The sequence below is a fragment of the Laetiporus sulphureus genome, assembly GCF_001632365.1.
Source record: "Laetiporus sulphureus 93-53 unplaced genomic scaffold LAESUscaffold_60, whole genome shotgun sequence".
Classification (NCBI taxonomy): domain Eukaryota; kingdom Fungi; phylum Basidiomycota; class Agaricomycetes; order Polyporales; family Laetiporaceae; genus Laetiporus; species Laetiporus sulphureus.
Window position 1 is genome coordinate 66,974 of NW_024468569.1, and position 23,392 is coordinate 90,365.

Consider the following 23,392-nt stretch of genomic DNA (forward strand, 5'->3'; position numbering starts at 1 on the left):
TGCGGATGGCCAATCCGTACCGTTTCACCGAGAAAGGCGTTGTGCACTGAGTTGGGCCCAGCCTGCGCCACAATGCCTGCGCGCAGTGGCGCATCTCAAGGGTTCTTTGACACTAATAAACACAACCACACTCGGTTGGGGGAAATGAAATTCTTATTGGCATCTCCAGGAGTAATCTACAAATATAAGGAGGAACAGAAGATTACAGAATTCGGACGCTCCAACATCTCCAAAGCCTCCTCAAACTTCTCCTCAAGCTCGACATTACCAATGACTCTGGCCGCTTGCCTCATCTGTCGGGTCAACTCTTGCAGACGCCGAAAGACGCGAATGATGTTACCCTCAAACTGATCAGTGAGCTATCATATAATCGGTCAGTGGCGAGTAAATTGCAATCTTGAAGAGGTGTCTGACACACCTTACAAATGTGGGCGAACGAGGCGCCGCGACACCATTGCATGACCGGATCCATGAGTTCTACCTTGAAGGATTGTACGTACTCGTCTTCAACTATGGCGAGTTTTGATTCGATAGATACTCTTGCAATTCGCCGCGCAATCTCCTGCATAGCGCGAAGCGGCCGCGCCAAGTCACCCCTGAGCTTCGTGACTTGGCTGCTCTAGAAAAAGACATGATCACTGAGGCAGATCGTCGAGGGCAGCTATCGCACCTTCTCTGCAAACACAAAGCAGCTCAATAGGGCAGCACATTGCTCCGGAGAAACGTAGTGAAGACGCCATTGAAGAGGAGCCCTGTGAGCAGGAGTTCATCGCCAGTGCTGATCTCACATGCGACGCGACCCTTCATATCGACAATGTCAGACGACGTAATGAAACCAAGACGACGGAGCACGCGTTTGCGGCTTTTCAGTTCTTACATCTGCACGACGTCTCTTGTGGCTTGTATGTTCTTTCTGAGTTCGCGGATGCGCTCCTGGCACTCATTTTATTTGTATATAGAGCATACAGACCGGGGAGACGGCTGTCACCATGAAGCTTGCTATCGGACAACTTGTTCTCCAGGACGTGGATTTTCTAGCAACGACGATAAGTATCGCTCCCACTTGAGGTGATAGTTGACATATCCAACCTTCACCAGGACCTTGAACTTCTCATTAGTGATGCCCATGTCACTAACCGGATCAAGAAGAGGAATGCCATCCTGAAATCTTCGGTGAATCTCCTGGACGCTCTTGTAGAGAGATTCTCGAGCTTGAAGTGACTTTGGATCCTTCGGCAGATAGACACGCAGTCTGCTGATGGAATACAATGTGGATAACAGCACCGGCACCACCAGCGGCACACCGCAGTGCCCTGGAGGTGGAGGACGAACATGGTTGGGAGCAGACAGCGCGCTGCGATCCTTCGACACCTCCAACTTGTCATCACATGCAAGGAGAACATCAACAATGTACTGCTTATTAGCAGGCAGTTTGTCGGGGTTGAACGCCGGTCGATTCTGCGGAAATGGCATATCAGAAAACGGTGACGAGGAAAAATCAGGCGAGAGGAATGGTTCCACCCTGCGCTTCTGACAACTGATGATGACTCCCCACCCAAAGTCGTCTTCCTGTTGCTTGACCTTCACCAGCCGTCCTGGCTGCAGAAAAGGCAGGCTATAAGCGGGGTCTGTGATCACGGTTTTGAAGTCAGCAGCCAGCTGGTCCAATTGCTGCCTATATTCAGAGTACTCTGCCACGAGCGACTCATCCGGAATCGTAATCATTCTCTTCCGATCCTCTTCCTGCCATAACTCTAATGCAACATCAATAAGATTCGATGGCTGATACTATGGTGAGCATACCTCGTTCTAAGATCGGTATCCGGGCACAGTTCTGGAACTGATAAAAGCTTCGTTCCAGCATGTACTCCATAGTGATGCCCTCCATCTTCATTAGGTTCAGGATCATATTATACCCAAGACGAAAGGCGGAGTTTAAGCAATCTGCTTGACCCTTGATCATCTCCTTCGCAGCCGGAGGTTCGAGCTTCTTATCGCACATTAGAACGACAACGCCACGATCATCGAGCCCTCGACGGCCCGCGCGTCCCGACATTTGTATGTATTCGCCAGAAGAGATGTTGCGGAACTCATCCGTCGAACTTTCGCACCAGTGGTGAAGATGACGGTCTTGGCAGGCATATTGAGGCCTATCGAGAACGTCTCCGTAGCGAAGAGAACTTTGATCAAGCCATCTTGGAAGAGTAGCTCGACCACCTCCTTCAGAATCGGGAGGAGCCCCCCGCGGTGGATTCCAATTCCGCGACGGAGGAGTGGAAGGACGTTTGTGATCTGGGGCAACACGCGATCGTCTGGAGAAAGAACATCAATGGCATTTGCAAACACAACTGCCACACTTTCCAACTCCCCAGCATCATTGAAGTCGACATTCGACATTGTCAGTGCGAGATCCTCACACTCTCGCTTGCTGAAGGCGAAGACGATGACAGGATCATGATGCCTGGCCATAATGGTTCGCAAAAACTTCTGTATGTCTGCAGGTTCTGAGACAGCGTCAAAACAAGCTGTAGTGCGGATATATGTTCTCACCCTTCTTCTCGGTCCCCTTCCGAGAATTTGCTTTGCGAGACGTTCCGCTCTCATAATTAGCGGGGTCGTCACCCCGCTCTTGCTGGATCATCCCCATCGCCGTGTTGAAATTATCTTCGCGGAATTCTCCTTTCTCATTCACCACAAGGTGAATCTCATCGCCACCAGAGGGGAAGAGGTAATGCTGCAGAGGAGTGGGACGGAAATCGGTATACACTACGTGGCATGGCTGGTCATGCAACTTGCAGACCCACTCGGCGAATTGCATAGCGTTCGGAATTGTCGCTGAGAGGAAAGCATAGCGCACAGTATGCGGGAGAAGGATAATGGTCTCCTCCCAGATGACGCCACGCTCCTTATCGCGCATATAGTGTATCTCGTCGAATACAACCCAAGCAACTTCACGCATTATCTCGGAGCCTCGGTAGAGCATCGACCGTAGGATCTATCAAGTGGTCAGCATCATAAGACTGTCACCCAGAAGATCAACACTATACTTCAGTCGTCACGACGAGACACGAAGCAGAGGGATTGATGGTGATGTCGCCGGTCATCAGTCCCACGTCTTCAAACTCGACTTGAGAATCCCGATATTTCTGATTGCTCAATGCCTACAAAATCTAGTTAGTGAACAAGTGGTGGATGGGAGACTTGGGCATGTTGACCTTGATCGGACTTGTATAAATGACCCTTTGCCTATTCAGCAGAAACTGAGCGATAACGTATTCGGCAACCACTGTCTTGCCAGCACTCATGTGTGCAGAAACGAGGACGCTCTCATTACGCTGAATAGCGTGGACCGACACTTGTTGAAACGGACCCAAATTGAACTTGAAATTCCGAGCCGGTTTTGTAGGAGGTACGTGCTGTGAAATAGGGACATATGGATATGTCGAGGGAACCGCGACTTGATGGCGAACCTGATCGCATCGCAATATTAGTTTGGACATTGGGAGTGCAAGAATAAGATCAATACCTGATGACGAAGCTCAATCCGTGTACCGTCCTCAACTGGCCCTTGTAAACCTCGATCACTAGTAACTTCGCGCATTGAGTCTATCTCGACTTCATCAAGTACAAAGAGGTTCGTTGAGGACTGACGGCGCCTTTTGTAAGAGGGACCACTGGCCGAACCATCAACTTTCGAAGGAATATCCGCATCATTCGCCGAAGCAGAGAAGGGAGGTGGAGAGCCCGCCCTGCGCTTGAGCTCATTTCTTGACTCGTTGTCCGTGAGGTTTGTATCAACGACAACCTCGCTCGCCGCAATTGGCTGCAAAAAAGAGAACAACTCATCCGATTTCATGGTCGTGAGCAAAGTGTGCCGGTGCGTCGCTTGTCGGTCAAGAAAAACTGCGAATGGTCGACTCGCCAGTCCGCTGGCAATAGGCGCAAAATATCTTATGGTCGCGGTCGGAAACGCCGCTGCCACCCCACACGATCACGTGGTACTTCTGATGGATCTAAAAGCTTAAAGTTTAAAAGGTTTGCAATGCTGCAACCTCGTTCAAGTTGGAGACCGGAGGGAGACCGGAGGAGACCGGTCGCGCAAGGTTTACTGTGAACCTGCGAAACCTCAAGTCCTCATTTATGTGAGGGTCGTTAGCTTCTTGCCATCGAGTCCGTCCCCAAGCTTCGCCATTTCCCGTATATTTCCCGTAACAATGTTGAACACGTTGAACGCTCGCAACTTGACTCTGATCTGTACCTATTCGTAGCGGCACAAACGCACTTCGAAATCCACGACGAGGATGGTGTTATATAACTTATTGTCCATTCTTCCAGAGCATTTTCTCGAAGTTCCCATTCAAAGTGACCTAGTACATGAATATGTGCATACCAGAACGTTTTCTGCACCTTTGAATGAATGACTCCCGATCAGTTATAGAGGCCAGCTACGCAACACTCTGGCTGTTCCGTAGAGAATTGCTTCTATTATCGTACTCCACTGTATAAGATACATATAACTCATTGTAAACATAAATATTGACGTCTACAAGCCAGCCCAATCCCCACTGCACTGTTCCCTCTATTCGAAGAGGCTGACAGTGATGCTCTGCAGTTTGCCATCGCGAATGGCCTAAACGGAGAGCACCAGTCAGCTTCCGATCGACGTAAAATTATGAAAAGCGAAGAATGGCACATACCTCATGAATAAGCGAGATGTTCTTGCCCACCGTCGAGTCAACGACGCCCGGCCCCGCAGCAAAACCGTCCAAATTTTCCACACCATGCATGCGCACGCCGAGCGTCACCCTCACAAACTCGTACACCACCCGCGTCTTACCCAAGAACGCACTCGAGGGGGTGGCGCCGCGCTCGCCGCGGAGGTATGCCTCGCGAAGACGCACAAGTAGGTCCGTGCTCTGCTCCGCGATCTGGTCGCGGAACTCGCTGAGGCAGCCGAGCGCGCCCGCCGCATCGTGCGCGATGCAGAAGTCGACGATTGTGGACATACAGGCGGACGCGACCTTGTGCATGCGCGGCTTCGCATCCATGGTACTCGTAGCGTCCAGTGCGTGCCCAATAGCAGGCCATGCGAGGCCGAAGAGCTTGTCCAAACTCGGGCCGGCCACGCTCGACCCGAAGTAGGCGTCGAGTTGCTCGCGAAGGATCGTCTTCATGCCTTCCTGGAGCTCGTTCTGCATGGCACGGAGATCCACGGCTTGGCAGAGGATATAAAGATAACTTGCAGTGATCAAGGAGAGGACCTCCAGAGAGTTGATGGTTGCTCTGCCGCTGATGAGGGCGAGAGAGCTGGCAAGGCATGTCAAAATCCTCCCTATCGTGGAAAACCGTTCCACTCACTTGACAGCCTGGTTGTGCATCTCGGCCGACTGAACATGCGTTGACACAGGATTCGCGAGGTATCCCAGTTCACCAACGTATGCAGCGACGTGGATATCGAGACCCTTCGCGTGGTAGTTGAGCGACGGGTCCGTCGCAGCAACACTCGGGGGCAGTCCACGGTTCATCGTTGGGTTCAGGATCTCCGTGCACTGTGCGAAGAGCAACTTGCCGATGTGGTGCAGCGCCAGCCGCGTCTTCTCCATAGCGTTCGTGACGGCCATAGCCTGGAAGTTACCGCCATGATGCACGGTGTCCGTCTCCGCTTCGATAAGCGGGTTGTCCGTTGCTAGAGAAAATGATGAGCATCTGGGAAGATACTCGGGAGGATAGGCTACTCACTAGTGTTGCACTCAAGTGTGACAGTGCCGAGAGCAGAGAGGATGTCCTCAATCTGAGGGCCGAGGAACTGAGCCGCGGTGCGGAGGGGGTAGCGATCCTGGCGCAGTTCACCGGCATCATCCTTGATGTTCCTCTCCTCCTCCTTCGTCACAGCCAGCTGCGTTCCCTCTAGCAACGACCTGATGTTTGCAGCGGACTCAACCTGTCCCGGATGCGGGCGTGCAACATCGTGGATGAATGGCTCGAACGAGCCCTGCGTTCCCAGGAGCGCCTCCGTTCCCATCGCTGTGCAGACCTGCGCAAGCATCGCGAGATGTACGGCTTCATGCAGTGCGAGCGCTGCAACAGACGCGGAGAACGCGGTGCCGTTCAGGATACCAAGATGTTCCTTGGATGCCAGCGGGATGGGTTCGATGCCATGCGCGGCCAGCGCCTCGCTAGACGCGACGATCTGGCGCGGCCCAAACTTGGCGGGGCCGTCAAAGACGCGTATTGATGGGTTACCAGTAAGCGTGCCCGCAATGTATGACAGTGGAGAGAGATCTGAGACAGAATGCGATGCGATCAGATCAATTTATCAGAGGGGACTCGAGAATAGCAGATAGCGCAGCGCATCTGTTATCATACAACACTCTTTTGACTATCACGCTGTGCTGTGCTGCGTCCGCCAATCTGCTCCGGTAGAAGAACGTAGCGCTCACCTCCTGACGCCGAGATGCTGCCGCGAAGAGGCACCAATGGTGTAATGCTTTCCCGAAGAAGAGAGCCCATCTTCTCAATCAACTCCCACCTAACGCCGGAATGCCCGCGAATGAGGGAGTTCATACGGATCAATATGGCACCCCGGACCCAGGCTTCCGGCATACTGGTGGAGGCGAGGGGATCTGTGAGCGGTAGTATAGGTGTTGGAGTGTCCGTTTGCGATGGCAGAACGCCAACATGCTGATGCTGGAGCAGTGCGTGTCCGAGCATGATGGGGTCATTTGTGCGGGTATCAGCTGTGCACGATCAACAAATTTTGTGAGCGTCTGGCAGCGGAAATAGAGAGCGCTCTCGCGGACTTACCACTGCCGCCGAATCCGGTACTGACACCATAGACACTGGTCTCGGCTTCAACCTTCTTTACAATGACGGCTCTGCTTCGGGCCACTTGCTCCTTGAGCTGTGACGATTCGTCTAGCGTTACATCTGCACCATATCTCGCAGCAGCTGTAACAGCCGGGACGGACAGCGTCTTTCCGTCGACAACAACAGCCTTTCCGTTCCTATTGCAAGCGTGTCAGTTTTAGGGGAAGAACGAGATGAGAGTACTGGATGCATACTTGTAGGCCTCCAACTGGTGATGGGCTTCAATGAACTGGGTCAGAAGGCCAGCAGCGGACACGTGGTGCTCGACGTCCGCGTGACCGTTCCTCCCTGCGCCGTTCCCGTGCAACGCAACCTTACGCTGGGCAAGCGGGGTGGCTGGGACGGCATGAACGTATCCATTGTTTCTGATGCTAGGCATGTTGAAACGCTAAGTGAAGGTTGAGTAGAATAAAGAGGAGAAGGAGTTGGATGGGGAGACGTTGCAGCGAGCGGATCCCTTTATATAGACGGGGCCATGACAGGGCCAGGAGCCAGACGGAATTTACGAACAACTGCTATGATCGCATAGCCGCTTCAGGCAGAATACCAATTTCTGGTTTACCCATTTCCTAGATCCGGCCGAAGGCCTAACCAATAATTTCGTGCGAACGAACGCCGGATGCTAGTTACCTCTTCGCGACCTGGACCTCAGGATGGGGGTAGATACTCAGTGGGAGCATTCAGTTCAGGCGATCTGTCTTCGCCTTTTCTTTTTTCGACGGGGCCGGGTGTGAGATGTTCTCATCTTATCAGGAACCCCATATCTACAACTTGTCATATTGAAGCTCTCATATCCATAAGACGTAAGAACAGAGGTTACCACATGAGAAAATCCTGCGGAGATGTATGTGGTATTGCACCAGTAGCTGCGAATACAAACCGCTCAGCCAGTTGTCCGATTCTGCGTCGCAGACTGGCGCTCACAATCTTTTGCAGCGATCAGAACAGCTTGTCAAAATGATGATGATGATGGGCGTCCTCATAGCCATACAGCGACAGCTGTCTATCGTCCGAAGCACAGCAGAACGCCCGTTATCGTGGCGCCAGCCTTCACGCATCCCGCTCGAAGAAACGGGTCTGATGAGAGGAGTACGTCCTTGACCAATGGATCGCGACAGGCTACTTCCTTATTCTCGCACCCGTGGAATCCTTCGGATTCATGTCTAGAAACGGGGTAGGCAAAAGGCACCATTCGCCCGAGTGATCCCATGAGTGCGAACGTGGAGTCGGCGACTCTTCTCTCATCGCTTTGATCAGGACACGGGTATGAGCATTGACACACGGCTATGCATCCTCGGCTTTCCATAAGCAACGCCGCACGACCCCGAGTGATAGTTATACTGCTGTGTGATTAGCCGGATGCTCCCAACCGCATCATCGGTTGTCGATTTGGGTTAATGTCATACGGTGAACCCCTCCCGATGCCGTCTTCCCTGCACCTGTGCGTTGCTGTTACAAGGATAGTGGAGAATACGTTAGCGTTATCCACGGACCAGGGTGCATTCAACCTGGCACGATCACATTCAATCGAGCTGACAAGACAGGTTGCGATACGGGGAGGTCGATGCACTAAAACTCATTGCCACTGAGCGACGCACACGGCACAAAGCTCATCGCTACTGAGCGACTCACCCTGCATCATGTGCCGTGTGCAATCACACCCGGCATCTGAGGTCGGTGTCCATATATAACTGCTCAATGACGTCCGACCGATATGAACCTGAGAGAGATCCCATACGGATATCAGCTTGTTTCTGATCTATCGTCTTCGATCGCATTCTCTCACCTAGTGCCTCGTGGCTATGTTCCGGCCGGAGGATTCTCTGCGTTTGGAAGCTTCCGCGACCAATGGGGTCGGCAAAGAACACATGTGGCTAGCATCGGCGGAGGTGAGCCAAGGATGAAAACAAAGGATGCTATTGCTCAAGAGAGCCTTGATCACACAAGGCAGAGTAACTCTCGAATTCGGCGAGACGTTTAAAAACCGCGGGGATTGACAAGAAACTATTCTCTCATTGAGGAACAAGAATTGTTCGACGGCCAAGCTACTCTCCCTGACGAATGATGGTTTTCTTGGGTTGCCTTCATGTGACCGATGAATCTCCTTAGTCCGATCGCGGATTGGAACATACACCCCCTTCCTGCCAGACAAGACCTTGACCACCAATGAAAGATCCGAGAGCGTACGTTGTACCGCTCACCGCCTGCAAATGAATATTGCCAGACATCACGCGGGTAGTCGTCCACGAGTGACGTAGTGCCACATGCGCAATCCTAGCCAAGGGGACCACCATGTGTATTGATGGCAGAAGGCGAGAAGTCGCGGGCACGGGTCGAGCTAAGGGCTGCTGACCCGCCGAGGCAGTTCGTGCCCCGGTGAACGGATGTGGCTCAGAACTCAGTTGCGCTGGTCTCGTGGCGGAACTGTGGAACAGATACGGCGGTGATGATGTGTGATGTGTGCGATGGCGTCGGAGGGGCGGACAGCCGGGTGTAATCAGGATACGTGTTCAGGTGAACAGCATGTTGGCAGTGGGACGGGATGATGCATGACCTGTCCATGATCGGGACGGAATGATGACGGACGGGCTATGGCGGACGCGACAGGATATACATGTCAGAACAGGTCAGAGGATGCCCGCAGTGCACAGCAAGATGTCGAATCAACGGAGATCCTGACTCGTAAAGATGTCGAGATGACAGTTGGTCACTGGGAAGGATTCGCGCCGACTCCCTTGCTGTGCAGAGCATCAACGCCAACGCAGAATACTGCTCCGTACTGCTTGAGCCTCAGGAAGGCTTTCGATATAGAGGATATAGGACAAAGCAAGTCAGGCAGTTGCTAGGAATGCAGAGGAGGCAGGACAATGCAGGACCACAACTTCTAGTAGACGGACATGGTTAGATATCCTAAACTTTGTGAAATGGATTTATTGTGGCAGACTAGTTGGCTGCCGAGTATTTCCCACGTGTTACTTTTTATTTTTTTATTTCATTATTTAACCAAATTCTACAGCTGTTCAGCCGAGATTCTGAGTGCATGAACTTCGCCAGCTCTCAATCTCAAAATACACCATCACCATGGTACGTGTTTACGTCAACTGCTGCTGCTGCTGAGATGTTGAACCAAAGCGTGTAGGGGAAAGCCAAGAAGACAAGAAAGTTCGCGGCCGTCAAGCGACTGTTGAACCCAAACGATATTCGACTGTAGGTTGCGAACAGAAGGATGAGACCCAGGTCAGCTTACCCCGCGTCCGTAGGAAGGAAAACCAGCTGAAGCAGAAGCAGAAGGAAGAGAAGGAGAAGGAGAAGGCCGTCCGTCGGATGTACGTCCGGCCATTTGTCAGAATGTCTCCTGACACTGACCTGTTTACCCTCTCCCAGACCTCAGGTCGCCTCATCACTGTTCCTGCAGCACAATGATGCCCTCGTACCACCATATCGCGTCCTCATTGATACGAATTTTATCAACTTTAGCTTGCAAAATAAGCTGGAGCTCATCAGCGGCATGATGGATTGTCTGTATGCGAAATGTAAGGCTTCACGAGACTGGCTTGGTTCGCATTACTCATGCGCGGACAAACACAGGCATTCCATGCGTGACCGACTGTGTGATGGCCGAGTTGGAGAAGCTGGGTCATAGATACCGAGTCGCTCTGAGGTGTGCTTCGCGTTCACTCGCTGCGGGTGATCGTTTCTGACGTCCACGCAGGGTAGCCCGTGATCCTCGCTTCGAGCGTCTAGCATGCTCACATTCGGGTACGTATGCCGATGACTGCTTGGTGCAACGGGTGACAGCACACCGATGCTACATCGTCGCTACCTGTGATCGCGAACTCCGACGGCGTATCCGCCAGATTCCTGGCGTGCCGCTCATGTACATCGTCCGCAGACGCTACGCGATAGAGAGGTTGCCGGACCAGGGCGCTCCGTTGTAGACGTAGACGACTTCGTCTTCTCATGACGTCTGCATCGTGTTTTGCAGCCATAGCATTGTGCGTCAATTCATCTAGTAAGGCTCTTTCTCAAATTGTCCATTGACGTGCTACCCCAGAGTACGACTCGTCTCCTCTTCTGTATAGAAAGTTCGTTGTTTATCCGGACAATCTTCCATACCAGGCTGAAAACGCTAAGCCTTACGGGTTCAATCCACCCTGTTTCCCACTCCAACGCTTCCCGGTGCAAAAGGGTGGCACCGTCTTTCATACCTTCCATGACATGCATTGGTTCGATTGAAAACGTGCTACACGCTGTTGGTATTACGGCGAATCACCGCCTTTGTTCGTTGTAACGCTATGAACAGATCTGACTTCTGGTGTGTTGCCATTGCTGCTGTTCACACGAGGACTCCTATCTGATAATCACTGGTGAGATACTTGCCCAGCATCAGTGCAACGTCTGTTGGATCTTGAGCTCATTGTCTCTGGCCCGTGCTCATAACCTTTACTTGCAAATCGATTATTCTGCGATGGCAGGGTGCCAGTAAAGAGGTATGGGTACAAGACCAGTTATGTCCAGCCTGTTCACACAGATTGCCACTGGTGTTGCTGTCAATGTCGTATAATTCATTGATAACGACAGATGCTCCACATTGGCATCCCGCGCGGCTTCTATGGTCCCAAGGCCACAGACGCCGGGGAAGACCAGGTAGAAGTCCAAGCTATTTTGGCTCAGGACTCGAGAGGGCACCAGTGTCATGCTGGAGAATGTACGGATCAACAAACGGACCGGCTTCCACTATTGCCATCGCTTATTCAGAGCAAGGATGACTCCACCGGTCTGGAGAAAGGTAAGGTACTCGATATGCTAGAGTTGGCAACGACAAGCTCGACTTCTTAAAATTCAGTATATTCAAAGTGTGACTTTTATTATTTTCCCACAAATTACGTGCCATCACTGCTTTGTCTTCAAAAATCTGCTCATTTGGCACTGTCCGACTCCTGGGCGGTCTCAGGAACAAATCGGGCGTCGCGTACGTACTAACACCCAGATGCATGAAATCTTGCGACTGTGAGGGTTGAGAACTCCTCCTCGGCAACTGTATATGGTGCTGTCCGATCTGATCCCGAGCATACTATTCACTCGGGTCCCTCAAATTCTGTCACTTCATTATAGTTGTATTCAAAACGATAGCGGCCTAGCCTGGGATCTCGGAGAAAGTCGCTGGCCATTATCCTCTAGATATCTTTTCACTTTCCTCAGATACTCTCTGTTGCGTTTACTCTCAAAAGTCCGTATTTATATCCACTTTCAATTGTATTGTGGATCTACTATCTGTGAACCGTCGGAGAATCTTGTTGAGCCAATATTTGCGTATTTTAGAAAGTCTCGTGCCGCTAGCTCACCGCCACGTGACTGGCCAAAATATGACTACACAACGCGCTACGCGTCACGACGCCACCCACGAAGTGGGACATTCCTTATTCCGTGCCACTCCCAACTTGCTCGGTCATCAGGATGAGCAACGGCGAGGATACCATCCCACTCGAGTACCAGTATGCATGGTCTCCCGAATCAAGCATTCCTCTGGAGGAATTTCTCACCAAAGCGCGTATATCATGTCCAGTCGTTCCCACTTGAACTGACAGAATTCTCACTCCAGTATAAGCCATCGATGGTGCAAAATGACGGCACCAAACCTGTGGGAATCTCCAGTAAGATTCGCGAAAGACATAATCTGATAGCTGCCCGCGTAGTGGCTGTGGGTGAGAAGATCCAAGCCCGCCAAGGAGGATTATTCTGCGGACCAAGCTGCTGCTGTGGAAGAAGCTACAGCGCTACGTAAGTATCAATGGCTCATTTCACGGTCTTTATATTTACCTTCTAATAGTACAAGAAGTTACTGAGAAAGTGGATAACATCAAGGTAGGAGCATTTGGTTTGTGTGCATGTCGATGTGCCGGCAGATGTATCATCTGGAATGTCCAATCGTCTCCTTATGACCCGTGGAACGTGAAAACTTGTGGAGATCTATTTGGCCCCCTTTCCCGCTTTCTTAGCGTTCTTTCGCGCTGTTCTTGTGATGCCCCGGGGGAGATTGGGTGGGCAGTTTGTCTTAGCTCGCTGAAGCGGCAACGGGACGCAGAACTTTCCTGATGGTGAACCTCCGTCTGAGTTGGAGGTGTTTGCAGGTGCTACTTGGTCAGCTGGGCTGCTGCACATCGGCTTGCAGACGAGAGGCAAACGGGCAACCATGCGGTCATGCATAGGCTCAACACATCTTCCTAACAGAACGATGACTCGATACCAGTCCGGGCCAACAAGAAGAAAGGCACAAAGAGCAAGAAGGAGCTCCGTGAGGCTGTGAGCGCCATCCCACTAACTGGAACAACGCTCCTCACCCCGTGTAGGTTCAAAGCGAAGCCGCTGAGAAACTCAAGGACATAGCAGTCCGGCACGGTTACGTGCATGGGAAATGGTGCCCGCTGCAGTGGAGAAGACAATTCAAAAAAACTCACACACTCCGTTCTGACAGGCTGATTTTTGCCCCTTCGGACAAGGTCGACTTGGTCTGGTCAACCATTGCCAGTAAGGGCGCGGTTGATCCCTTCGCACCGTCCGATTCAGCTCAATTTGTGCAGAATCACTTGTTTCAGGTTTTTTGGCTTCTACCAGGGCAGATGTGGCGAAAGTGGCGACGTCTCCACAAGACGAAACGCCCAACTACTCCCACGTCCTCTGCTTATACGTTCCGAACGTCTACGACAAGCAGGAAGTGACCGAGGTGAGAAGGACGCTATCTGTGCGAACAGCCTGTCGTGCGCTAATGCGAACTAAAGATCATGAAAATTCTGCTGCGACAACATGGCATGAACCTGATGGGCGTCAAAGCCGATTTGTACACTTCGATTGGTATGTCTTCGCCCACTCCCGTATCATCTACGGTCAAAGTAATGCGTCCCTCTCCAGGCCTCGATAGCAAACATCCGAGCGGTATCCCATCCACGGTATGACCTGTTCAATTTTAGAGGACCCATTGCCAATAAAACCATCAGGTCTGGAAGAACACGGCTCTTCTGCCGGATACTGAGATTAAGGTATTTCTTTTGAACAATTCGCACCCTGCAAATCGCTCATCTACTTTGAAGAAACTGAAGGACGAATTCTTCGCTGAGCTCAAAACAGGAAAGAGCGCAGACAAAGAGAAAACAGCAGTGGAGAAGGCACCCACCAAGCAGAAACCGAAACTTAAGAAGAAGGCGGGGGAAGATAACCCATTTGCGTCTGACGAGGAGGACCCGCTGAAAGAACAGCCCGCGCCGGCCCAGCCGTCTTCTAGCAAATCCGAACCTAGGCGTAAGAGCGTACCTCAGGAAAATGAGTTCGTCTCCGATGAGGACAGAAATGAGAAGGAAGACAGAGGAAAGAAACGCAAGGCGAAAGTGACACGAAGTCAGACTGACTCTTTGAAGAAAGCAAGCGATGATTACGACGACAACGAGGAAGAAGAGAGGCCACAGAAGAAGAGATTGTACACAAAGTGAAGGTCTGTTGATGTCTCCGCTCCATCGATCACATACCCATCCGCATGACTGTCTGCTGCGTCTATATCATTCCGCCGTATGCAGTGTGCTTGTGGTTGCTTGGGTTACTCCGCAGGTGATAACCATGCCAATGTTTTTTCTCTCATCCTGAGGTTGACGATATTTTGTCAAATTATGCTACTGCTACAAACTCGCATTGAAGCAGACGTTCGGATTGCATCACAGGCTTGAGGCCATTTATGAACGTTTGTATATCCTCTAATTGTCATCCGTGCTAGCTTTTCCTCGGACTCTTTGTTTCTTGAGAGGAATGCCGCCGGACCCTGCCTGTGACTCATTTGCCTCATCATCCCTAGACCGTTTGGAGCTTCTTCTATTGTTCTTCTGTTTGCCAGCATCCACGTGCTCTTCTTCAGGAGAGTCCTCAGCGGCGTCCTCTCCCAGCTTCTCAGCGGAATCATCAGTAGTATGATGACGCCTGCGGCGCCCAGCATATGTCCGGATGGGAGTAGACGTGGATGCCTTTAACGGTGATTCACCCTTCTCTACTTCGCCTTTCGCGAATATGTCGGAGTCACGATGGTCGTTGGGTCGCTTCGTGGCTGCCTCTTCATCCTCGCTCAAATCGCTGAGTTCGCTATCTGTTATAGACTCAGTTGTCGCCACGCTGCCAGCTGCAGACAGACGACTTTTGATTTTACCGGAAATTGAAGTGGACACTGAAGCGGCTGGAGAAGGTAGTGAACCGACTGAGACGTTTCCGCTGATAACAGGAGGACCAGAAGATCCAGCTGCCGAGAAGCTGCGCGACCCGATGGACTTGCGAGAATGTCCCGAGAGCTTACTCTGGCTCGCGAAAGACTTTGCTTTATGCTTGTATCGAATGGATTCGCCAGGTTCTGTGATGTAGAAGACCTCCTGTTCTCGAAGCAGATCGACACCGACCAACTGACGCAGGACTCCGACCAGGTTTGGATCTAGGTCTAAAGCTTCCAGATCATCCTCCAGGCGTACGCGTGAATTGATCAACAGTGGACCGTGATCTTCGATGTCCTCTTCTTCCATGAGCTCCGCATCACCTAGAGAACAACCAGGGACAGCAAAGAATACGCGAGGTCCATCCTCCTCATGAGGGATACTGATCCTATGGAAGCGACAATTTGATCGAGTAACTGGAGAGCTCGATGAAAGCTGAGTAGCCTGCTGAGATGGCCCTGGCTCCGCCGAAATCTGAGAGGATGATGGCGGAGGCATCGATGGTGAGCGTCTCTTGGGTTTCTCCAAAGGCGATGACCCAGATGAAGCGGGGAGACCATGGATATGAACAAAGCCACGGGTGGGCGAGCGTTCCAAAGGTGGCACTGATCGTCTGAGATGGTGCGAATGCATCAATGTGTGCGGGGCTGTAGGCGATGCAGGCAGTGCACTGGAATCGTTTATCGGAGCAGTAGGGGCAATCGACGATGCTCGAGATGTATCGCGACTGGTCGATTCTTGCTGTGCGCCGGGAAAAGTACCATCACTACCATTAGTAGGTTTCTGGTTGGTCGAGGGAGTCTCGCTGACATTATCACCCTCTTCCTCTTTCTGTTTACCCTTGTCCTTCTCGGAACGAGGGGATAGGCTCTCATCAAGGTGACGCGCGATAGTCGATGCAGTGTCCTTGACAGTCATGGAACGAGTGATTCGCGGCGGAAGCACTGAACCGATTCGCTGGCGTTTGAGGGGCCGATGTTCTACAATTTCCTGGCTTGACTCCGCAATCGCCGACTCCATGACCTGCTTTTTGCCCCTATCACGTGATGCGACTGTTCCATTCTCTTGGTTTTCAGAGGATCTGCCACGCTTAACAGCCCTGGAAGTCTCAGAGCTGAGCCGCGTCGGGTGTAAGTCAATTGGAACGCTCAAGCTGTGCAGATAAAGCTTACCTCGCTGCATAATCATCCGCTGACGGTGCCTTCTGGTCCTGACCGACGTCAAAATTTGTCTCTTCCCCGGCAACCTCAGATGAGACCACTTCGTCAGTGTCCGTAGGATGATCGAGACCGTTCGTCTGAGGCGTCCGAGGGGCCAGTTCACCTGTAGAACTTTGCCTGCGGCCTGCATCATAATCCGGATCGACGTCACCCTCCGCATCTGCATCGCCACCCGTCTCGGTAGGTCGAACATCGCGATCGCCTACCTCGCTGCGAGCACCGGAATCCGAATCTGAAGGATACATGAGCTCGAGTTGTTCAATGTCGACTACACTTTCTAGGCCTTCTTTGGTCGGCTTCAGCACAGGAGAGTTGGCAGCAAGGTCCTCGCTCGGCTCTTGCAGGTCGACAAAGTCTTCAATAGTTGATTCTCGAGTCTTCTCTGGTGGCAAATCTTCATGACAACCTTCTTGGTGACCTTCATCCACAGAACTGTTACCCTCAGGCTGTTGCAACAGCTGCTCAGCGGTGACTCCTTGCTTCAGAGGTGATTCTGTATAAGCGTCCTCTCCAAGGCCGATGTTCTGAGACTCTGGTGAGATTGGTGACGATTCTTTTGCGAAAAGCGGAGTGAAGAGCCCACTGGCACTCTCGCTACGATTTGAATCATTTGTTGAATTGCTGGAGGAGTCAGAAGTGGGCGAACGTGACCGACGTGTTGTCCAGATTGCCGAACCAGAGTCAAACTGATGCGGGCTGGGAGGCGAGACGGGTGTATGTGGCACGCTGGTAGGATCGGGGACGAGTGGGTTTGCGGATATAGGCATCGGAATGCCGTTGACTAGCACTTTCTCTGGCACGTTATTCGCATCAATAGCGCCCTCGCTTGAAGAAACCGGATGCCCTGCTTCAGGGTGCGCAGCGGGGAACAAGGTTTTGCCCTCCTCGATGTTCTCATCAATAGCTGCAGTACTTTCTGGTACTTCATGCAGCTGCAAGTCAGCAGGAGCTGCCCAATGATGGCTTGAAGGAGGTAAGACTTGGGTTTCTCGATGATTTTCCTCAGACTGCTCCGTATCTGCAGTAGAGGACGACATAGCAGGCTCCTTACAATTATGCAATGTAAGCCGAACTGTCGGACTGTACCGGAGGGCAGCTTACCTGTTCTGGAAGCCGACAAGCGGCAGCGTATATGGAGTCAGCCACAACGACATCCCCCGTGTGACGCCCATGTTCATGCCACTGGCGATTCTCAGGTTCCTGCAGATTTGTGTCACCAATCGCAAGCAAATCATCTATAAATTTTGCGTACTGCAGTCCGATGTCCTTCAGGAAGAGACTTTTCGACTTCATGTTCCAATTGGTCGTTCATTTCTTCTCCGGAGACGGACACGCATTCGATCTCGACAGAAGTGGATCTTGGAGGCGCATCTGAGGTGCCTCCAAGGGCTATGCCACCAGTGACATCTCCTGACTCACCGTCAGCAATCCCGACGACAGAAGTCTTCTGGTGAATATAGAGTGAATCGATTTCGTCAGCATCGTCGGTTTTCGGTTGTTGTGCGACTTGCAACCTTTCTGCTACTTCCGGGCCAGCGTTCACAAGTATAGGCGTCAAACGATAGTCCTCCTCCACATCTTCGTCTATCAGCAAGTCGTCGATAGTTGCTGCCTGCTGATGCACGACCGCTGCTGAGCGATGTGTATCAAGGAACTCATCGGATAATGTTGCACCCTCCTTAACCTGAGCAGAATGGCGCTCCCGTCCCGTAGTAAGAAAGGAGCCCAGATCTGCATAGATGGCTTGGATGTCCTCAGGCGAAAGTCTGCCGATATCTGCAGAAACATGTCATTAAGCATGCACAACGGAAAGGCATCGAACGAACGAACCTCCTAATTCAGCAAGATCCTCCATCTGGTCGACAAATTCCTTGGCGAGCGTAGAAGCCTCAGTAACCTGATTCGAAGAGGCCTCCCCTTCCTGTACGTGTTCGGATGTCTCCTTGGGGTCAACAAAGCTGGAGAAGGCGGGAGCCTCTTCTTCAGGCAAGGCTTCTGCTTCGTCATCACTGATTTCTATGACTTCTGATTCATCCCGGGTGTCTGAAGTTTGTAAATGCCCTGGACCTGTTTCGATACGGCCGTGAACAAACGCAGGCGGCCAACTCCAGTCTACATGGGTATTGAGAGTAGGTGGAGAGGGAGACCTACGATTCTCGTTCAATGCCTTCAAACTTTCTGACAGTCCTTGACGTAATTCAGCGTGAGCAACATCCTGCGAGTCTATTGAGACAATGTTGGTTCGATTGATTTGCATTTAGGTATGGAAGAAGCAGAACCCACCTTCTTCGGTTAGTATAGTGTCTTGCTGTTCTTCGCCTTGTTGTAAATCCTCAGAATTTGCATAGAAAGGCTCCTCTATCATACTGGACTGCTTGTGGATGATCGTATCATCTTGGACCGCGTGTGTCTCTTCAGTCTCCGCATTGTGCCCTATGTCAACACGATCCTCGTGCTCTTTTGACAACGGGATTCCTTCTACTGAGGGATGCAGCAAATCTCCCGCCGATGTCTGCACTGTCTGAGGGGTGAGTGCCTCAGGTGTAAGAAACATGCTGATTTCGTCATCTGCTGCGGTGAGATGAGATGGCGACGGGACACGCGTGCGCAAATCACTCTCGCGTAGGTCGCCACCTGTAAAGAAGTCTTGGCCGTAGGTCCGCACGCCGTCCCACACATCTGGTAGCTGAACGTGTTCTGATGTTTTCTTCACAGCAGCTTCTGCCATGATTTATTTAGAGAGAGACTACTCAGAAGCACCCAGGTCACGTACCAGTAGTGCCGAATTGATGGTGCTGCACGGCGGCGTCCTCCCCGTGACCCACGCTTTTGTCCATAGCAATCCCGTGTGATGAGGGATATTCGCGTACATCCGCGTAGGAAAGGTCCGCTTAGCCATAGAGCAGTTAGTCACGATGCAAGCTCAAAAAAGGGGCATGATCAGTTACCTGTTTTGCACTCGGGCTCGGGCTCGTTTCCCGCACGCTCGATGACGTACTCTTCCGGAGGGAGTACGTGGGGGTTGCGCTCAGCACTCGAGTCCAACACTACATCCCCGCCGGAATATAGGTCCTCCGCGAACATCCGTGGGCCATCCCAAAGATCGGGCAAGCTTACGGGCTGGGCAACTGTCTCAGCTGCAGGGGGGAACTCTTGGACAAGTCAGTACACGGCAGCAGTGAATATATGCAAGCTTCACCTTCGGCTTGCTCGTTCTCCTCCTCCAAATAGTCATCGTCTTTCTCATCCTCCTCCATATCGAAATCGACGGTCATCTTCTCATCATGGTTGCCATAGTGCGCATGGCTGTAACCGACCCCTGCTTCACTTTCCGGCTTGTGCTCCGTTGCGAGAGCAATCTCGTCGGATCCTCCCTCAGAAGCTTCTTCCTCGTCTCCCGCGTCCTCATCGTATATGCCGGAGGCCTTCGTTTCAGCCTGTGCCGCAAGCTCTTCGTCTTCGCTTTCACCTTCGTTGTCGGAGAGAAGTTCATTGACTTCTCCCGCAGAGTCATTTGCCTGCTCGTCTTCATCCGACTCTGGCTGACCCTCTTCCTCCTCATGGACTTCATCCTCATCCTCGTAATCCTCGGACTCATGCTCCAATGCCAAAATGTTGCTTGCATGCTCGTATTCTGAGTCTGACCCGATGACAATGGGCTGCTCTGCATCACCAGGGGTTGTCGCTCGCTGCTTGCCCTTCGCCTCTCGGCGAGCCTTGATTTCAGCCAAGGAATCCTCTACGACATCATCTTCGCGGTCGCTCTCAATGGTCTGATCTTGGGCTTGGGCTTGAGCTTGAGCAGGAGCAGGAGCATGTTCTTTCTCGGGTACCTCATATCCCAGCACGCGTTTCAGTGCGCCGGTAATGTCGCCAATCCACGCGTCGAAGTCTGACTGCGGGAACTTGTCAAACGGGTTAATCACTGGTGCTCGAGGAACTGTCGATGACGCCAGAGTCGGGTAAAGATGATTGGGAGTGGAAAAAGGCGTCGTCATCTTGGGCGCGAGAGATAGAGCAGAGCCTTTGAAGTGAGCTTAGTTAAAGGGTGTTTTTGATGGCGGCATTACTGTGGCCCCAAAACAGGCATCATGGCACGTGACTCACACCATGGGCTTGGGCCATGCCAACGCCATGCAGTTGCCAACGCTTGAGCTCGCTCGCTCAAGTTTCCACTTTCGAGTGAATGTTCGCTCGTATTCTTCCCCTGCGGTGCAGATATCTTCGTATCAACACTGTAAACTGCCGCAGTTTTTCGTTGAGGCGCTATACCATGACAACTGAAAGACTGCCGCTTACCTTTGGGTCGGGACCCATGGTCTGGATTGACTGCGAGATGACCGGACTAAATCCACGCACGGACAAAATTTTGGAAATCGCTGTGAGCAGTTTCCTGTCATAGTTTGGGTCTACCACTGATCCATCTGATACAACAGGTGCTGATTACCAATGGAAACTTGGAGCTCGTTGATGATGGAATCGAGTTCGTAATACGCACTGAAAAGGAAGTCCTTGATAGGTGCGTCTTGCATATCATCGACTAGAAAGACTCTTGAGCTGTAAATTTTGCCTAGAATGGATGAATGGTGTACGAATCAGCACGGAAAGGTACGCACATAGCACTCATTTGTTCAGTCTGGGACCTCACAGTCTGAGCACCAGTCCGGTCTGACTGCAGCTTGCCTAGAATCTCCATATACGAAGGAACACGTAGCCAAGCAAGTGCTCGCGTACATTCGAAAATGGATTCCCGACCCGCAGACAGGCGTACTAGCAGGCAACTCAGTCCATGCTGATAGGTCTTTCTTGGTAGAGGAAATGCCAGAGATTACGGATTGGCTACATTATCGGTGCGTGATATTGTCAAAGGAATCCAATGCAACTTATATTCGCAATGCGAACGTTGACACGTTTCAATTGCGCGTGTTCAGTATTGTTGGTGAGCCCGGTCCTCTGATCTCTACGCGTGATTACTATACTAACCGTCTTCATCAGATGTCTCGTCTATCAAAGTCAGTCCACCAATCTTTCATAAGATTTCTTGCTAACTATTTCGCGTAGGAGCTATGTCGCAGATGGTACCCTAACATGAAAATGCCCAAGGACGGAATCAAGGAAATCACTCATCGGTAAGCTTTTTGCTGCGCTTCCTGCAATCATCCCTTGTTGATAAGTGGTCTGCAGTGCCCTGGATGATATTCAGGCATCAATCAGAGGTATGTACAACCCATTGTCACACACCGCTGTTTCTCATGATGCTTGTAGAGCTGCAATGGTATCGCAAGAATATCTTCATTCCGCGGGAACGCACGCAATCCCAAACTGCGAGTTGCGAATAGGTTGACGTTCTTAACCAGTAGTCCTATTCATCTCGGATGCTGGTGGGCGTCGCTCGACGTGACTTTTTCGCCAACTTTTGTTGTCGAGATCGTCGCTATCCGCGGGGACCTGCCTTCTGACACAGTTGTCATTGTCTATGTAATCCTGGTTATCCATGATACATCCTTTGTCTATGCTAGGTGGCTCTAATGGTGCAGACACGACGTAGTGATCAGCGGAAGAACCGTATTCTAAAGGCTACAGTGACGAAAACTCAATGTCAGTTACGAGTATAGTGACTACCGCACGCAAATGAGAATGTATCAGACGGAGATATGGATAGATAGAGGTACACGGACAGCAAATTGGAATCATCATCCTATATAACAGTAAAAGAGTAAAAGACCACGACCTACGAGTGCGCTGTAATGCCCTAATTGAGATTTCGCAACTTCATCCACTCCTTGTCGTTCGCATTGAAGTCGACACCCTTCCGCTTCCACCACTCCCGCGCCGCCTCGCCACCGCCAATCGCGTCCTCCAAGGCCTCCTCGATGTCGCACATACGGTACTGGATGGGCAATCCACTCTTGTCCCACCATTCCAGCACCTCTGGACGGTTATGCCGCGTCGCTCCAGTCAATGAATCCTGGTCGAACACCACTTGTAATCCGCTGCCGAGCCACCATTTTAGGACGTCCACATTGCCGTGGCAGCTAGCATGGTACAGCGCATGTATATCATACTTGAAGTCGAGTTGCGAACGTGCCCACCACTCAAGCACATCTACGTGCCCCGCCATGCTCGCCATGTCCATCACACGCCCGATCTTCAACGGAAGTCCGTACGCGCTGTTAGCATGCTTCCACCATGCAAGCACAGCAAGCCTGTTCTTCGAACTCGCTGTTTCAAGCGCCGCTATCGTGTACTCAAGCCGGATTCCGGAATGGAGCCACCAGTTGAGCGACGCTACCTGCCCATTGCGAGAAGCGCCATCGATCGTATCCGCGATAGAATTAGGTTTAGGCAAAGGTAGCAAATCCGGATGCTGGTCGTGAGCATGTTTCCACCAGGAAAGGACGGTTGTGCGGCCATGCAACGATGCTGTAACGGGGAGGAGGTCTTTCTCGTACATGTGCATAAATGTTGAGCGATGCAGTGTGAAGAAATACTCCAGCACATTGACGTAGCCAAAGCGGGCGGCGAGTATTGCTCCAAGTCTTGTGGGCGGATGAGTGGCTGGGTCAGATGCACGGATGACAGGGAGATATCCTGTCAATATGGCATAGTCGGAAGGAGATGCCCGTGTCCATTCGAGCGGCTCGGGTAGAGATGATGGTACTCCAACTGCTTTCGCTAGTTCCCAGTCCCCGACGCGGTCCATTATCTCAGCCAGCAACTCCACCGGCAAGTCGGGAATTCTGGCTTGTCGGAGACGTTGCTTTAATCCGTCTGTGGGCGAGGACAAGGCAGACGAGCTTGTCATGCCATTGATAGCCGGGAGGAGGTGATAGATGTGTAAATCGTGTTGTGCAAGTCGTGATGCGAGCTCGTGGTCTGTCCCGCCTGTCGGGAGAGATCGTATTTTAAGGAACATCAAGAGTTGGTCGTGCGTGAGACGACAGTAAGCATTGTAAATTTCGTTACAGTCATGTTTCTGCTCTTGAATAAGTCGAATCTGCCAAAGAAAATATAGCCACACTCACATCCATACGATCCGTAAAAAAACTAAGGTGGAAGGTTAAG

General features: G+C 51.7%; 8 protein-coding genes across 8 annotated transcripts; 3 read left to right on the forward strand and 5 right to left on the reverse strand.

Annotated features, from left to right (window-relative positions):
• Nucleotides 1–138: 138 nt before the first annotated feature.
• LAESUDRAFT_752626 (antiviral helicase) lies at nt 139–3,907 on the reverse strand. Its single transcript, XM_040911736.1, has 13 exons — nt 3,527–3,907; nt 3,216–3,470; nt 3,048–3,161; nt 2,551–2,995; nt 2,112–2,504; nt 1,804–2,031; nt 1,522–1,754; nt 1,090–1,458; nt 878–1,034; nt 789–801; nt 671–752; nt 419–619; nt 139–359 (listed from the first exon to the last, which is right to left on the reverse strand). Exons 1-13 carry the CDS (start codon nt 3,854–3,856, stop codon nt 177–179), a joined length of 3,003 nt encoding a protein of 1,000 aa, XP_040759196.1. The 5' UTR covers nt 3,857–3,907; the 3' UTR covers nt 139–176.
• Nucleotides 3,908–4,335: 428 nt separating this feature from the next.
• On the reverse strand, nt 4,336–7,587 carry LAESUDRAFT_731162 (phenylalanine ammonia-lyase). The gene is made up of 7 exons (XM_040909985.1): nt 7,062–7,587; nt 6,805–7,004; nt 6,441–6,737; nt 5,740–6,282; nt 5,359–5,686; nt 4,698–5,307; nt 4,336–4,630 (listed from the first exon to the last, which is right to left on the reverse strand). Exons 1-7 carry the CDS (start codon nt 7,244–7,246, stop codon nt 4,580–4,582), a joined length of 2,214 nt encoding a protein of 737 aa, XP_040759197.1. The 5' UTR covers nt 7,247–7,587; the 3' UTR covers nt 4,336–4,579.
• A 2,318-nt stretch (nt 7,588–9,905) lies between these two features.
• On the forward strand, nt 9,906–11,248 carry LAESUDRAFT_731164 (Fcf1-domain-containing protein). Its single transcript, XM_040909986.1, has 7 exons — nt 9,906–9,951; nt 10,007–10,074; nt 10,128–10,193; nt 10,252–10,400; nt 10,456–10,528; nt 10,580–10,862; nt 10,922–11,248. Exons 1-6 carry the CDS (start codon nt 9,949–9,951, stop codon nt 10,803–10,805), a joined length of 585 nt encoding a protein of 194 aa, XP_040759198.1. The 5' UTR covers nt 9,906–9,948; the 3' UTR covers nt 10,806–10,862; nt 10,922–11,248.
• Nucleotides 11,249–12,243: 995 nt separating this feature from the next.
• LAESUDRAFT_477749 (uncharacterized protein) lies at nt 12,244–14,480 on the forward strand. Its single transcript, XM_040902621.1, has 11 exons — nt 12,244–12,414; nt 12,470–12,508; nt 12,564–12,648; nt 12,698–12,732; nt 13,099–13,170; nt 13,218–13,285; nt 13,343–13,395; nt 13,449–13,591; nt 13,647–13,719; nt 13,777–13,814; nt 13,863–14,480. Exons 1-11 carry the CDS (start codon nt 12,325–12,327, stop codon nt 14,349–14,351), a joined length of 1,185 nt encoding a protein of 394 aa, XP_040759199.1. The 5' UTR covers nt 12,244–12,324; the 3' UTR covers nt 14,352–14,480.
• A 13-nt stretch (nt 14,481–14,493) lies between these two features.
• Nucleotides 14,494–16,920, reverse strand: LAESUDRAFT_477694 (uncharacterized protein). Its single transcript, XM_040902620.1, has one exon. The coding sequence runs from the start codon at nt 16,518–16,520 to the stop codon at nt 14,610–14,612; it is 1,911 nt and encodes a 636-aa protein (XP_040759200.1). The 5' UTR covers nt 16,521–16,920; the 3' UTR covers nt 14,494–14,609.
• An 846-nt stretch (nt 16,921–17,766) lies between these two features.
• LAESUDRAFT_477909 (uncharacterized protein) lies at nt 17,767–20,384 on the reverse strand. Its single transcript, XM_040902622.1, has 7 exons — nt 19,527–20,384; nt 19,276–19,479; nt 19,101–19,217; nt 18,611–19,048; nt 18,158–18,550; nt 18,002–18,103; nt 17,767–17,939 (listed from the first exon to the last, which is right to left on the reverse strand). Exons 1-7 carry the CDS (start codon nt 20,323–20,325, stop codon nt 17,803–17,805), a joined length of 2,190 nt encoding a protein of 729 aa, XP_040759201.1. The 5' UTR covers nt 20,326–20,384; the 3' UTR covers nt 17,767–17,802.
• A 216-nt stretch (nt 20,385–20,600) lies between these two features.
• Nucleotides 20,601–21,666, forward strand: LAESUDRAFT_763719 (ribonuclease H-like protein; the record flags this gene model as incomplete). Its single annotated transcript, XM_040913322.1, has 9 exons — nt 20,601–20,708; nt 20,764–20,846; nt 20,902–20,935; nt 20,990–21,177; nt 21,259–21,266; nt 21,323–21,339; nt 21,389–21,456; nt 21,512–21,543; nt 21,593–21,666. The coding sequence occupies 9 exons, from the start codon at nt 20,601–20,603 to the stop codon at nt 21,664–21,666; spliced, it is 612 nt and encodes a 203-aa protein (XP_040759202.1).
• Nucleotides 21,667–21,707: 41 nt separating this feature from the next.
• Nucleotides 21,708–23,379, reverse strand: LAESUDRAFT_707402 (uncharacterized protein). The gene is made up of 2 exons (XM_040906659.1): nt 23,353–23,379; nt 21,708–23,303 (listed from the first exon to the last, which is right to left on the reverse strand). The coding sequence occupies exons 1-2, from the start codon at nt 23,356–23,358 to the stop codon at nt 22,080–22,082; spliced, it is 1,230 nt and encodes a 409-aa protein (XP_040759203.1). The 5' UTR covers nt 23,359–23,379; the 3' UTR covers nt 21,708–22,079.
• Nucleotides 23,380–23,392: the final 13 nt, after the last annotated feature.

What these genes read in the sequence shown, in the direction of transcription:
- LAESUDRAFT_752626 (XM_040911736.1), bottom strand. Translation starts at nt 3,856, where the DNA reads ATGAAATCGGATGAGTTGTTCTCTTTTTTGCAGCCAATTGCGGCGAGC. An exon ending in GTCTCGTCGTGACGACTGAA is followed by an intron (nt 2,996 to 3,047) that starts GTATAGTGTTGA and finishes ACCACTTGATAG; the next exon opens with ATCCTACGGTCGATGCTCTA. An exon ending in AGTTCAAGGTCCTGGTGAAG is followed by an intron (nt 1,035 to 1,089) that starts GTTGGATATGTC and finishes CGTCGTTGCTAG; the next exon opens with AAAATCCACGTCCTGGAGAA.
- LAESUDRAFT_731162 (XM_040909985.1), bottom strand. Translation starts at nt 7,246, where the DNA reads ATGCCTAGCATCAGAAACAATGGATACGTTCATGCCGTCCCAGCCACC. An exon ending in CACCAGTTGGAGGCCTACAA is followed by an intron (nt 7,005 to 7,061) that starts GTATGCATCCAG and finishes CGCTTGCAATAG; the next exon opens with GAACGGAAAGGCTGTTGTTG. An exon ending in ACATCTCGCTTATTCATGAG is followed by an intron (nt 4,631 to 4,697) that starts GTATGTGCCATT and finishes CTCTCCGTTTAG; the next exon opens with GCCATTCGCGATGGCAAACT.
- LAESUDRAFT_731164 (XM_040909986.1), top strand. An exon ending in GAGAAGGCCGTCCGTCGGAT is followed by an intron (nt 10,194 to 10,251) that starts GTACGTCCGGCC and finishes ACCCTCTCCCAG; the next exon opens with ACCTCAGGTCGCCTCATCAC. An exon ending in GGATTGTCTGTATGCGAAAT is followed by an intron (nt 10,401 to 10,455) that starts GTAAGGCTTCAC and finishes GGACAAACACAG; the next exon opens with GCATTCCATGCGTGACCGAC.
- LAESUDRAFT_477749 (XM_040902621.1), top strand. Translation starts at nt 12,325, where the DNA reads ATGAGCAACGGCGAGGATACCATCCCACTCGAGTACCAGTATGCATGG. An exon ending in CGATTTGTACACTTCGATTG is followed by an intron (nt 13,720 to 13,776) that starts GTATGTCTTCGC and finishes GTCCCTCTCCAG; the next exon opens with GCCTCGATAGCAAACATCCG. An exon ending in CGAGCGGTATCCCATCCACG is followed by an intron (nt 13,815 to 13,862) that starts GTATGACCTGTT and finishes TAAAACCATCAG; the next exon opens with GTCTGGAAGAACACGGCTCT.
- LAESUDRAFT_477694 (XM_040902620.1), bottom strand. Translation starts at nt 16,520, where the DNA reads ATGTTCGACCTACCGAGACGGGTGGCGATGCAGATGCGGAGGGTGACG.
- LAESUDRAFT_477909 (XM_040902622.1), bottom strand. Translation starts at nt 20,325, where the DNA reads ATGACGACGCCTTTTTCCACTCCCAATCATCTTTACCCGACTCTGGCG. An exon ending in GGATCTTGCTGAATTAGGAG is followed by an intron (nt 18,104 to 18,157) that starts GTTCGTTCGTTC and finishes ATGTTTCTGCAG; the next exon opens with ATATCGGCAGACTTTCGCCT. An exon ending in TTCTGCTCAGGTTAAGGAGG is followed by an intron (nt 17,940 to 18,001) that starts GTGCAACATTAT and finishes GTGCATCAGCAG; the next exon opens with GCAGCAACTATCGACGACTT.